The sequence below is a fragment of the Pelobates fuscus genome, chromosome 1, assembly GCF_036172605.1.
Source record: "Pelobates fuscus isolate aPelFus1 chromosome 1, aPelFus1.pri, whole genome shotgun sequence".
NCBI classification, from domain to species: domain Eukaryota; kingdom Metazoa; phylum Chordata; class Amphibia; order Anura; family Pelobatidae; genus Pelobates; species Pelobates fuscus.
In genome coordinates, this window is record NC_086317.1 from 193,615,402 (window position 1) to 193,629,421 (window position 14,020).

General features: G+C 41.2%; 1 protein-coding gene across 2 annotated transcripts in view; it reads left to right on the forward strand.

Annotated features, from left to right (window-relative positions):
• The window catches only part of CELSR2 (cadherin EGF LAG seven-pass G-type receptor 2), a 139,192-nt gene that overhangs the window by 45,405 nt on the left and 79,767 nt on the right, over positions 1-14,020 (forward strand). For both annotated transcript variants that reach the window (XM_063453195.1, XM_063453196.1), the window contains exons 6-9: positions 11,025-11,113; positions 11,328-11,485; positions 12,916-13,079; positions 13,312-13,437. In XM_063453195.1, the coding sequence (XP_063309265.1) occupies positions 11,025-11,113; positions 11,328-11,485; positions 12,916-13,079; positions 13,312-13,437 (537 nt within the window). The remainder of the gene's footprint in view (positions 1-11,024; positions 11,114-11,327; positions 11,486-12,915; positions 13,080-13,311; positions 13,438-14,020) is intronic.

Here is a 14,020-nt window from a genome sequence, read left to right on the forward strand (position 1 = left end):
AGATAAAAAAACTATAGAGTCACCAGATAGATTATAGGATCAAGGTAATGTGTGTTAGAGAAAAACACAATAATATAAGTAAGCCCCCTAATAGGGCTAAAAATTCCTAATAGCAGCTAAGGATCCTGGTGCTTGACAGAAAGGAAAGAGTAGTGGGGAAGAAATACAGTAAGAAAGGTTCCCCCTTTACTTTAGCTGTCCAATAACAAAAAGAGAAAAAAGGGACAAGCATAAGCCTCACAATTCTAGCCAAACAAACTTAATCTAGGTACCTCGGCACCGTGGGATTTCCAGTAGTGCCTACCTGAAGCATCTAGCCCAAGGGTAACTAAAAGTGCATTTAAAGTAACAAACAAGTGATACCCATAGTTAGTGGTCTACACGCGCATAGTGAGGTGCAAAAAAGAAAGAACCCGACGCGCCTTTTGGCGTATCAGTAGTATTCCCCATGTACCACTGATCTCTCTGAGCCTAATTTAACATTCCTAGTTTGGCAGCCTGTGGCTACCCTGTATATAATGGATAAGGCAACGGTTCCCAAACTGTGTGCCGTTGCACCTTGGGGCGCAGCAACGTGCACACAGGTGCTATGATTATATTTTCCCTATATATTCTATAATTCTTTATGTATATTATCATATATGTGTTTTCCGATTACTGCCATTTATATACCCCCAACAGATTCCGTAGCGCTTTACAATATTATGAGAGGGGGGATTTAACTATAAATAGGACAATTACAACAAAACCTACAGGAACGATAGGTTGAAGAGGACCCTGCTCAAACGAGCTTACAGTCTATAGGAAGTGGGGTATAAAACACCTTAGGATAGGAAATAGCAATCAAAAAAGGTGGGACTAAAGCAGAGCTGGAGGAGAGAGTAGAGTGCTGCCCTATAGGAGAGGGCAAGAGACAGGTATGTAAGGTAGAGGTTACTCTGGGAGGCCATAAGCTTTCCTAAAGAGGCACTTTTTACACGATTGAAGAGTAGGGGAGAGTCTGATGGCGGTAGGCAGGCTATTCCATAGGAATAGCAAGCGTGAGTTGCCCATACGGGTGCGAGTAGCGGACAGGAGAAGGTCACGGAGTAGAGAGACCGAGAAGGGGCATACCTATGGATCTGTGAAGAGATATGAGAGGGGCTAGAATTGTTCAGTGCTTTATATGTATGGGTTAGCACTTTGAATTGACTCCTATAGGATACAGGAAGCCAATGTAAGGACTGACAGAGGGGTGAGAGGACCGAGTAGAGAGGAAAATCAGTCTGGCGGCAGCATTCATTACAGAACGTAGCAGGGCAATATGGCTTTTGGGTAGACCAATTAGGAGAGGGTTACAATAATTCATGCTGGAAATTACTGGAGCATGGACAAGCTCCTTGGTGGCATGTATGTATGTACACAAATAATATATATGTTGCTTGCAACTTTACTTTTGCATTGCCCATAACATCCCACCCTCTCATTGCAGACATGGACACACACAATAAATACATGCACACATATACACACTAGTACACAAATACATATTGCTGTAATAAATGATGTATTCAATTAATTTGGTGAATTTAATATATAATTACACACACAGACAAACTCACTGACAGACACACACACACTGTCACTGACTGACAGACACACACTCACTGACAGACACACACAGTCAGACACATACTAAGTCACTAACAGACACACACTCACTGTCACTCACTTCACTGACCAACACATTCACAGACACACTCACTGACAGACACACAATCACTAATTGACAGACACACATACCCACACACACAAACACTGACAGACACACTCACTGTCAGACACATACTAAGTCACTGACAGACACAAACATTCACAGACACACTTACTGACAGACACACACCCACACACTGACACACCCACTCACTGACACACACACTTACTGACAGACATACTCACTGACAGACATACTTCCTCACTGACAGACAGACATACTAACTCAATGACAGACACACTCACTGACAGACATACTCATTAACAGGCATACACAGCTACATACTGACACTCACACTCACTCACTGACAGACGCACCCTCACTCACTGACAAACACACACTGACAGGTGGCAGAGTGTGGAAAGGACTGACAGGGGACAGAGTGAGGTAATGACAGGTGGCAGAGTTAGGGGGTGACAGAGTGAGGAAGGAGGACACAGGTGACAGAATATGGGAGGAAGGGGATGACAGAGTGAGGGAGGGAGGGGGGACAGAGTGAAGGTGGTAGGCGGTGACAGATGTCAGAGTTAGGAGGTGACAGGTGGCAGAGTGAGGGAGGTGTGACAGAGTGAGTGGGTGACAGGTGGCAAAGTGTGGGATTGGGTGGCAGAGTGAGAGGGTGACAGAGGGAGGGAGGGGGTGATCGGTAGCAGAGTGAGGAGTGACAGGTGGCAGAGTGTGGGTGACGGGGCAGAGTGAGGGGGGGACAGAGGGAGGGAGGAGGTGACAGAGTGTGGGAGGGAGGTGGTGACAGGTGGCAGAGTTAGGAATTGGCATGTGGGGGAAGGAGGGGGTGATAGGTGGCAGAGTGAGGGAGGGGCAGGTTGCAGAGTTATGGGGTGTCAGAATTGCGGAACGGAGGGGGTGACAGGTGGCAGAGGGGTGTGGGAGGGAGGGGCTGGCAACAGGTGGTTGACACTGGTGGTCCAGTGTACTTGTTGTCTGGTGGGCTGTCACTCTCCCTGGTGGTCCAGTGAGCTCCCTATCCGGTCTGCAGCTGCGCTGGGAGCCAAGTTACAGACCATGTGATACCATGCAAGACACTTTACAGTCTACAGCTCACACGCAGCGGAGCTGCAGACCGGAGGCCGGCCGTGCTCTACCTCAAGGCAGACCAAGTAGAGGGGCCTCGCACGCAGCAGCATAAAGAGCAAGCCGCCGGGCCCCCTCCCATTATCAGGTGCTAGGTCATAGACTGACGATCCGACAAGTCACTCTTTGGTGATTTAGGTGGCCCTAAAGCCTCAACCAGCGCGGGACCTTAGGCGGCCGCCTAAATCGCCTAATTAGAGAGCCTCCTCTGCTGAGTGCATCATAGTGTAGTGGTTATGGTATTTGGAGTGTTCCTTTAAAAGGTCTTTGTTTTAAAGGCATGAAAACACTACAGTACTTCTCTCATTACTGAGTATATATTGTAAAAATGCTTGTCTTCGCAAAAATGTTATAACTTCAAATTACTTCTAGTTGCATTAGTTCATTGGACACTGTATATTCAAAAGGATATATCCCATTTAATATAGCACAACAAACAAGCAAGTTTTTCCCCCCAAAACTTTGCTGTATAGACTTAAATTCATAGGGGATCTTGTGGTTCCTAATGTGATATTGTATTACTGGGTGGAAAAAAGATAGGGTCGCACTCAGCCACAATATTACAATCCAGGGTGCTACTGAGCATGGGTCGGCAAAAAAACACACGGAATATGCATAAAAAGAAAAAATCTCAGGCACTCACTGTGATTGTGTCCAGGTCGAAACGTTGCAAATAAACCTGCCTGGATACAATCACAGTGAGAGCCTGAGATTTTTTCTTTTTTTTATATTATATTACTGGGTGGAACAAATGTTCTAGTGGAAAACACTGGCTGGGCATGTAACCTGGGGGATATTGAAGACTCAGTTCAGTTCACTTGATCAACAACCTTCCACACATAAAAATGCAGTAAACTTGATGCTTAACAAGCTCGCTGTCCTTGAGACCATCTTTTCTAAAATCCATTCTCTGTAACCTGTCCATTTGCACTACAAGAAAAAAGATATAGTCTAAGATTTGAGTGGTGGTATAGAAAATGGCCAAACAATACCTACATTCTGCCTTTTCTGAGTCTAAAATCTCAAATTCGATGTTGATAAATACATTTTTGCAGAACTTTCTAACAAGTCACCCAAATTCTTAAATAACTCCATTTGAGAGAGCATTTATTTATTAGTGGCATTTATTAGCCACCAGAAATTTTGGGGCCCCTAAATCAGCTTAGGGTCTGGGCCCCCTCGGGGTCCACCTCCAAACCCCGCCCACAGGAATACACACACAGACACAAACGCACTGATACAAACGCACACAGACACACACAGAGACACACTACTAAGAGACACACATACTGAAACAGACATATAGGCATATATACTGACACACACATACTGAGACATACACAAAGGCATACACAGTGACAGACAGACACATACTTACATACATACAGACCCACATGCATAAGAACATACAGACACATACATACATTTAAATGGCATACAGACATACATACATTCATATATATATATATAATATTGTCCAATGCTTGCACTCCTGTAAAGATGTAGGTATAGCCCGGTGCTTGTCAGCAAATTTTATAAAGATCAAAGGTAGGAAAAGCACTCCAAGGACTTCTTTCAATGTAGAAAATAAGTAAATTTTATTCGGCAACTGCCATAAAAACTTCAACGTTTCAGTCCTGTGTCAGGACTTTCGTCAGGATATATATATACATACATACAGACACCTACAGGCATACATTCATACAGACATACATTTATAATGACATACAGACATACATTCATAATAACAGACATACATACATGCATGCATACACACAAACACACAGCTCATTTTTCAGCCACCCTCCTGTCTCTTACCTTTTCTTTGCAGGAGGGTGGCTTGGGCTGATGGGAGTCGGCTGGCTCTCCCTCTTCACTGCCTGGCTGGCTCTCCTCCTGCGCGGAGTGAGCTGGCAGGAAGTGACCACTTCCTCCCAGAGGCACTTGCCTTACGGCTGCGTTTTTCGCGCTATTACACGGCCACAGCGCTGACCGGGCCCCTGAAGATATAGGGCCCATCGGGTGGCCCTAAGTGTGTGGGCCACCAGATAGGCCCCATCAGCGTGCGGACCCCCAGTGCAACTGCACCGGCGGCAGTTCCGCCGCTACACGTGGGGACCGTCATGGTTGTCACCCCCTGATGGCGGCCCTGATTAGTGGTATTTATAAAGTTCCAACATATTCCACAGCGCTGTACATTTAAATCTAAATAACAAAAAAGGAACATATAGCTTGGCTTTGCTCCGTTCTCACTGACCTAAGTGATATGACATAGATTTCATAGTATGTGGGGAAAAAGACATGGAATTCACATTGAAAGAAAAAGCCTGTGAAATATGATCTTGTATACTTGATTCAAGTGAAACCGATTTGAGACGATGCCAAGGTGATACTTGGATTTGATGAGTCCTGCATGAGGAAGTGGATCAGCGCTCTCTATCTAAACAACACACACACAAAAAAAAAAGATAAATAAATGGGTGGCAGCACACCTAAAATTAGGGCTCCCTCACAGGCCCTATAACATAAATGGTAAAATCAGATAAAGGAAAGGTAGCGCCACTAAAATATAAATGTAGTATACTACTATCACATATGACAAACTGGAGAAGTAGAAAAACTATGCACAATAGCTAAAAGTCCAAAATTAAAAAGTCTATAAGGTGGATAAATCCAGAGTAGGGAACCTGTCCATGGAGGATGGTACAATCTTGATAGTAGGTGTATTCCTCAGTTCTTGGAGTTCATATGAAATAGCTAAAGATGACTACTTAGGGTGCAGTATGTCCCAGATAAGGGTAGAATACAGTATAGAGAATCTCACGTTTGATAGAGCTATTTACTCTAGTGTTGACTTTGGATTTATCCACTTTATAGACTTTTTAATTTTTGACTTTTAGCTATTGTGCATATATTTTCTACTTCTCCAGTTTGTCATATGTGATAGTAGTATATCACATTTATATTTTAGTGGTGCTACCTTTCCTTTATCTGATTTTACCATTTATAATGCATATATATGATTTCATTATAAGTGTATTTTGAGATATATGAGTATATATCTCAAAGTACACGTATAATGAAATCATATATATGTATTATATATGTATAATATATTATAAAATGCTTTAATTATTGTATAATACATTATTGTATAATACATTCAGTTTATTATTTAATTATTTATTTATTTTTTTACTTTTTTTAGCAGCCTGGGGGACTGCCTGACAGCTCAGACAGTCCCCATGCTGGCAGCTCCATAGATTCCTTGATGATGGTGATCATATGGCCCTGAAAGGCCAGTGTGGCCAGGACTACTGCAGGGGGATTATTTACTTTATAAACTTTTATTTAACTTTGATTAACTTTAAAAAAAAAAAATTCAGGCTCTAGGGGGACTTCCTGAGAGCTCAGGCAGGCCTCCTGCAGGCACTGCACAAGCCGGCTATTCCGGCTATGTGATCGCGAGGAACCCGCGATCACATGGCCTGGGGGGCCGGATCAGTCACAGGGAGACTACCTGGGATGCCAGGCAAGTCCCCACATCGCTAGCGCCGGCAAAGGATTGCCAGCGATCAGGTAAGTGTATAGATTGAAACCACTATTTAACAGATAAGTGCCAAATTAGTGAAGGTGTGTAGCGCTAAAAAGTGGATTACTTACTCCCAACTTATTGGGGATATAGTAGTTGTAAATGGCTGTATAAGAACAAAAGGGAAAAGTATATAGTGCAACACTGTTAAATTAAAAATGGAAATATATATTCCAAATTGGAAGCACTCACGTGGTTTAGAGCCTATTATGGATTGGCTCTAATCACTTGCGCCGTTGTGCACTTAAGGTGGCACACACCTTCTAGGTCCACGTGTAAGATGTTCCTCAGAAGCATGTAAAACAAAGAGGTAGGGGGGAGACAGGGAGAATTGCCCTGGTGCAGAAATCCTTAATCAGGTAAGGTATAGTGTAAACACATATAGATGGCTTCTCACCTTAAAAAGAGCCTATCACTTGGCTCTAAGTGTATAAGCAGATGAAAAGATACAAAGAAGGTGTGGCTATAAGGCGCTTAACGCTTATTTGGTGCAAACTTATTTAGTGTAGCTGCTATATGCACTTATAGTGGATACTCCAAAACCACTAAAATGTTGAAACCAAAAAAACAGAATACCAAGCAGTGAGTTTAGAGTGTGAGAAACATTAAACCAACACTTGATATAGGTGCAGCGCTTACAAAGTATAATGTAAATAATCCTTATGCACTTACCCCTTACAATAGGCACGGGGTGTACATGAAAAATAAACAAAGGAAATATATAGGGTAGTACTGTCAGATAACTTGATAATAGAGTGAAAAATATAAAAGGGGGAACTCACATTGTAAAGAGCCTTTTATACGGGTATAGGCTCTAAACACATCAACCAGTGTGCCTTTCAAGGTAGGCAGCAAAACCTAGGAATAGAAGATGCTCCTTTCTTCCTTCTGTCTGCGAATTATATCTCCAAAATAAAGCACAAAAGAAGACTCCTAGTGCAGATTTATCTTCAATTGAATATTGTAGAACACAGGTATAAATTTGGTGCTCACCTTTTATAGAGCCTTTTGGGGACTGGCTCTAAGTGCTGTAGGCACCAGTGTCAATTTAGAGGTGACACTTCCCTCAGGTGGATACCAGATGTATGGAGGAGATGGAGTAAGGGTATTTAAAAAATTACATTTATTGAAAATCACAAGAAAATATATATATATATAAAATGCATACGAAGTAGCATGTATAAGTATACTACTACTAGAATGTCCAATCTCCTCTTCTCCCAGAAACGCGTTTCGCCGTCCTTATCGGCTTCCTCAGTCTGTACTTGTGAGTCTGCTGGTATCCAGTTTATAAATCATCCATTCGCGCCCTTTTCCTCGCCGTCCTGCAGCTGAATTTCATTTCCTGGTTAGATGCCGTCGCGTCACTTCCGGTTCGGCTTGTATTGCCGATACATCATTTCCGGGCTCCAGTTGTTCCTACAACTCCCAGCATGCTTCAGTTTGTACTTCCGTTTTTTTCGAACCTGCATGTAGGTTCGAAAAAAACGGAAGTACAAACTGAAGCATGCTGGGAGTTGTAGGAACAACTGGAGCCCGGAAATGATGTATCGGCAATACAAGCCGAACCGGAAGTGACGCGACGGCATCTAACCAGGAAATGAAATTCAGCTGCAGGACGGCGAGGAAAAGGGCGCGAATGGATGATTTATAAACTGGATACCAGCAGACTCACAAGTACAGACTGAGGAAGCCGATAAGGACGGCGAAACGCGTTTCTGGGAGAAGAGGAGATTGGACATTCTAGTAGTAGTATACTTATACATGCTACTTCGTATGCATTTTATATATATATATATATTTTCTTGTGATTTTCAATAAATGTAATTTTTTAAATACCCTTACTCCATCTCCTCCATACATCTGGTATCCACCTGAGGGAAGTGTCACCTCTAAATTGACACTGGTGCCTACAGCACTTAGAGCCAGTCCCCAAAAGGCTCTATAAAAGGTGAGCACCAAATTTATACCTGTGTTCTACAATATTCAATTGAAGATAAATCTGCACTAGGAGTCTTCTTTTGTGCTTTATTTTGGAGATATAATTCGCAGACAGAAGGAAGAAAGGAGCATCTTCTATTCCTAGGTTTTGCTGCCTACCTTGAAAGGCACACTGGTTGATGTGTTTAGAGCCTATACCCGTATAAAAGGCTCTTTACAATGTGAGTTCCCCCTTTTATATTTTTCACTCTATTATCAAGTTATCTGACAGTACTACCCTATATATTTCCTTTGTTTATTTTTCATGTACACCCCGTGCCTATTGTAAGGGGTAAGTGCATAAGGATTATTTACATTATACTTTGTAAGCGCTGCACCTATATCAAGTGTTGGTTTAATGTTTCTCACACTCTAAACTCACTGCTTGGTATTCTGTTTTTTTGGTATAAGCAGATGAGTCCAGTTCTAGGGTGACTCTACCCTTCTTTAAGCAGGATAAATGGTCCACCAAAGTGTAGATTCAATAAAATTTATATTTATTCCATTAGTGTAAAACTTTAAAAAATAAGTTGCAATACATACACAGTGGTGATAAGTCCAAAGTCCAATTGGACTTTGGACTTATCACCACTGTGTATGTATTGCAACTTATTTTTTAAAGTTTTACACTAATGGAATAAATATAAATTTTATTGAATCTACACTTTGGTGGACCATTTATCCTGCTTAAAGAAGGGTAGAGTCACCCTAGAACTGGACTCATCTGCTTATACACTTAGAGCCAAGTGATAGGCTCTTTTTAAGGTGAGAAGCCATCTATATGTGTTTACACTATACCTTACCTGATTAAGGATTTCTGCACCAGGGCAATTCTCCCTGTCTCCCCCATACCTCTTTGTTTTACATGCTTCTGAGGAACATCTTACACGTGGACCTAGAAGGTGTGTGCCACCTTAAGTGCACAACGGCGCAAGTGATTAGAGCCAATCCATAATAGGCTCTAAACCACGTGAGTGCTTCCAATTTGGAATATATATTTCCATTTTTAATTTAACAGTGTTGCACTATATACTTTTCCCTTTTGTTCTTATACAGCCATTTACAACTACTATATCCCCAATAAGTTGGGAGTAAGTAATCCACTTTTTAGCGCTACACACCTTCACTAATTTGGCACTTATCTGTTAAATAGTGGTTTTTTTTATTTGTATTTGATGTAATAGGAATAGAGAGTTCCTATTTTTGTGTGAAAGCTGCTATAACTGAGAGCACTTTAAGTTTCACTATTTTAAGCGCCTTACAACACAGAACACTTTGTATATTTATTGAAGTGTATAGATTGCTGTGGATGTACCAGGTACGTCCTAGATCGTTAACGACCATTTTTTGTTGGACGTACCTGGTACATCCGCGGTCGGAAAGGGGTTTAAAAAGTTATTGTCTAACAAGCTTTTTACTGAGCAGTAGATAAAAAATTCTAAATTAAACAGAATTTGCAATAAAGAAAGTATAAACATTAGATGATTCTTTACAGGAAATATTTAGAAAGGCTGTGTAAGTCACAGATGTGACCAGGGCTGCATAAACAAAGTAATTTAACTCCTAAATGGCAGAGAATTGAGCAGTGAGACTGCAGGGGTATGATATATACACCAAAATGTCTTCATTATGCTACAGTTGTTTTGGTGACTAAAGTGCCCTTTGAGATTGAAATTCAATTTGAATTCCTAACAATTATTTCTCACTCTAGTAAATAACCCCGGAAATCTCTTCCACACATTACTACTCACAAAGTACAAAATGCCGTACATCCCTAGTGTCCCTTTTCTGGAGGGACAGTCCCTATTTTGGGCCCTAATCTTTCTCTTCTATCCAAATGTCCCTCTTTTCTATGAGCTCCATATTGTTGGTGTGAGTGAATGTATAACAGAGCTTCACAGCAATAATACCCCCAGTGATGTGTCTTTAAACTACAATAAATATGCTCAGAAATTAATAAGATACATTGTTCTTGTTCTCCGTTACATTTTAGTTACATAAATTGATATTAGTAAGTCACCTAAAATTTATCAGAGCAACCCCATCCCCCATTCACCCTCCACTTACACCCCAAAAATGAAAGTGTCCCCCTTTTTCTGTTTGAAATGTTGGGAGGTATGAACTACAAACACTCTACACTCCTAAGCATGTGCACCCTTTCCTTCCCGCTAAAGTCCAAGTTTTAATACTTGCTAACACTGTAAATATAAGCCATTTTGCTTCCAAAATTGCTTTGTTGAATTATTTATTCTATATTATCAGTTTGTTCAACATGTTTTGTTCATGTAGAAATGTTATACTATCAGTCTGTTTGATACTACTTACAAATGGCTTACTGTCTCTCGTTCAGCATGTTGTCACATAAAAATACTAAGTACCGTAGCTATGCCAACAACATGGAGTATCCTCACAGGCAAAGGGACAAACTCCAGTGCTAAAATTCCACCCACTAATGTCAAATTGGCAGGTGGAATACAGGGGCCCTGATATAATAAAAATAATTATAACACTACATTGTTATGCTAAAGACAGTTTGCATATCTTTACAGTTTACTTTCATTACTTTGTAGCTTCCAATGTAGAGCAATATGCTTGTCTGTCTCCTAGGTGAATTTACAACTACAGTATCCCCTTATATTTCTGGAGGCGTGAGTGATGGTCAATGGCACACTGTTCATCTGCATTACTATAACAAGGTATGTATCTACAAAAGCATAGATGGTCTTGTCACAGAAGAGACACGCAGTGGTGTATTTGACAGTTTTTTTTTTTTGTATTGACTTTTTCTATTGTATTTCCTTTTCTTTTTTTTTTTTTTGCTGGATGGTCTGTATCTATGATCTGACTTGTGGAGGGTGCAGTTGGAGAATTGCATTTTTTCGTTTTTTAATTGCATACTGTTTTTTTCAGCCAATTGTGGGAAAGTCTGGAGACCTGCAAGGACCCTCAGAGCAGAAGGTGGCAGTGGTAACAATAGATGATTGTGATACAACAATGTCCCTCCACTTTGGATCCATTCTGGGGAACTACTCATGTGCTGCACAAGGGATGCAATCTGGAACAAAGAAGTGAGTGTGAGAGAATGGGGAATGTGAGTGTGAGAGAAATAAGATATAATGACACCTGTCTCTCACCCAAAAAACTCCCACTTTCTAAAACTAAGATGTGAATAAGCAAATCACAGAAGGTAGAACAGGAATGTGGTGCTTGTTACAGGTTGCATAGATTGCGAAGCATATTAAAGGAACACTCCAAGCACCATGCCCATAACAACCTGCTGTTGTGGTTATTGGTCAAGGAGTGCCCTGGTGTCCTCCCAGTGTAATTTGTCATACTGTTTTAGAACCTTGGTCCCTAGGTGCCTGTGTTGCATCCATTCATCTGCAGGAGACGCCAGATGTCTATTCTCAGTGCAACTAGTCAGATTTCCCTGCAGGAAATGGAGCTGCAAGGGCCTGGTTTTAAAATTGGTTTGATAAATTCAGGGCCAGCGCATCCTATAAGCTAAGTAGGCGACCGCCTAGGGCGCTTCGTAAGGGGGTGGGGGGGTGCTGGTGTGTGGCTTGCATCGCTCCCTTTGGCATCTCTCCCTTTTGGTCATGTCATGAATGGTTTCTGAGAGTTTAGCTGTTTTACGTGCCATACATCTCTGAGACACTTTTTGTGGCTTGTCTGGGGGGTGGGTGCTGGTGTGTGGCTTTACTGCTTGTCTGGCCGCCCCCCCTATCAAGTTGAATTGATCATATAGAGCGGGCTGCTGCTGGCCGCATTACCGGGCGCTAGGTAGTCATCAGTTAAAGCAGTGGTTTTCAAACCAGTCCTCAAGGAACCCCTACCAGTCCAAGATTTAGAGATCACCCAGTTGTGTCCATGTGTATTCTTTTTGTTTGTTTGTTTAAAATTAAACACCCTAGAGACAACTCTGCACTCCTTAAACCCTGGACTGGTAGGCGTCTCTTTAGGACTAATTTGAAAACCATTGAGTTAAAGGATTTCACTTATTTAGATATAGACAATGTGTATTTTTGCTTATTTTGCGGTGTGTTTTCTTCCCGTTAATCTTTAGAATCAAAGTGTATCTGTCATGTCAAAGCAACCGAATATATTATTTATTTTTAAAAACTGTTATAGATTTAAAAAAAAATAAAATAATAATAATAATTTTCTTGATAAGTCCAACCTTTTTTTGAGACACTTGTTGTGGCCATAACTCTTATTAGATAACATAAGCAGTACTATAAAAAAAAATACACTTTCTTGTTTAGTGAGAACCCGTACAACTTTGGGATTTGCAACTGCCAAAAAAACATTTGTTTATGGTTTCTTTTTTATGACTCATAATTAATTTTTTTGCATTTTTTTTATATGTATTGTATTGAAAAGAAAGAGTTGAATCCAGATTGGTGTATACAAATATATTAATTTTCATGAAGAATGTTCCAGTTTCTCTTTTTCTTCTGATGTATTAGTTTTGTAAGACTGTTTCTTTGTTATACAGATCGTTGGATCTTACTGGTCCTCTGTTACTGGGGGGCATTCCCAATCTTCCTGAAGGATTCCCAGTTACCCACAGATACTTTGTGGGCTGTATGAAAGACCTGGTGATCGACAACAAATCCATGGATCTGGAGGAATATATAGCCAATAATGGGACTATTACTGGTATTGTATAAACCGTAAATATAAAGGACTATGTAGAGAGAGTCACATTATGGGGAATGAGGGAAGATGGGATTTTTTTTTTTTTTAATTTGTAAGAGAAGTATAAACCAGAGGAAAAAGCTTTATTGAATACGTTGTGGGATGTTTTTTTAATAAAAATTAAAAAAAATATGTATTGTCACATTTAGATATAGATATAAAGGCTGGGCTAACCTTAACATCACTCTTACAGGTTGCCCTGCCAAGAGGAACCAATGTGAGGTAGAGCGATGTCAGCATGGGGGGACATGTGTAAATCGCTGGGATGGATACTCTTGTGAGTGTGCTTTGGGCTATGGAGGGAAAGATTGTGAGCAAGGTAAGACATAATATTGTGATTTGTTTTTTAAACCTAAAAAATAGCAGTCCACAGGTATCACAACATAGGGTGAAGGCAAAAATAATATTTATCAAGGATAAAAAGGTTTAAAAAAAAAAGATATAACATTTTGGCAGTGAGGCCTTAATAATATGTTTGCCTTCACTCTATGTTGTAACGCCTGTGGACTTGTTCCTGGTGGGTGGCAGACCCCCCTCCACTGAGCTCCCACGTACATTTACCGTATATACTCGAGTATAAGACGAGTTTTTCAGCACATTTTTTGTGCTGAAAAACCCCCACTCGTCTTATACTCGAGTCAGTTGTCTGTATTATGGCAATTTACATTGCCATAATACAGACATGGACCGAGGGGTTGGCAGGAAGCTGTAACTTACCTTCACAGCAGCTCCTGTCAGCTCCCTTCTCTCTCCTCCGGTGCGTGCAGCTCCCAGGTCAGCTCCCTCTGCAACTCTCGCGAGAGCCGCGGGGTCAGAGCGTTGCCACGGGTTACCGTGGCAACGCTCAGCGCGGCCGCGAGAGTTGCAGAGGGAGCTGCACGCACCGGAGGAGAGAGAAGAAA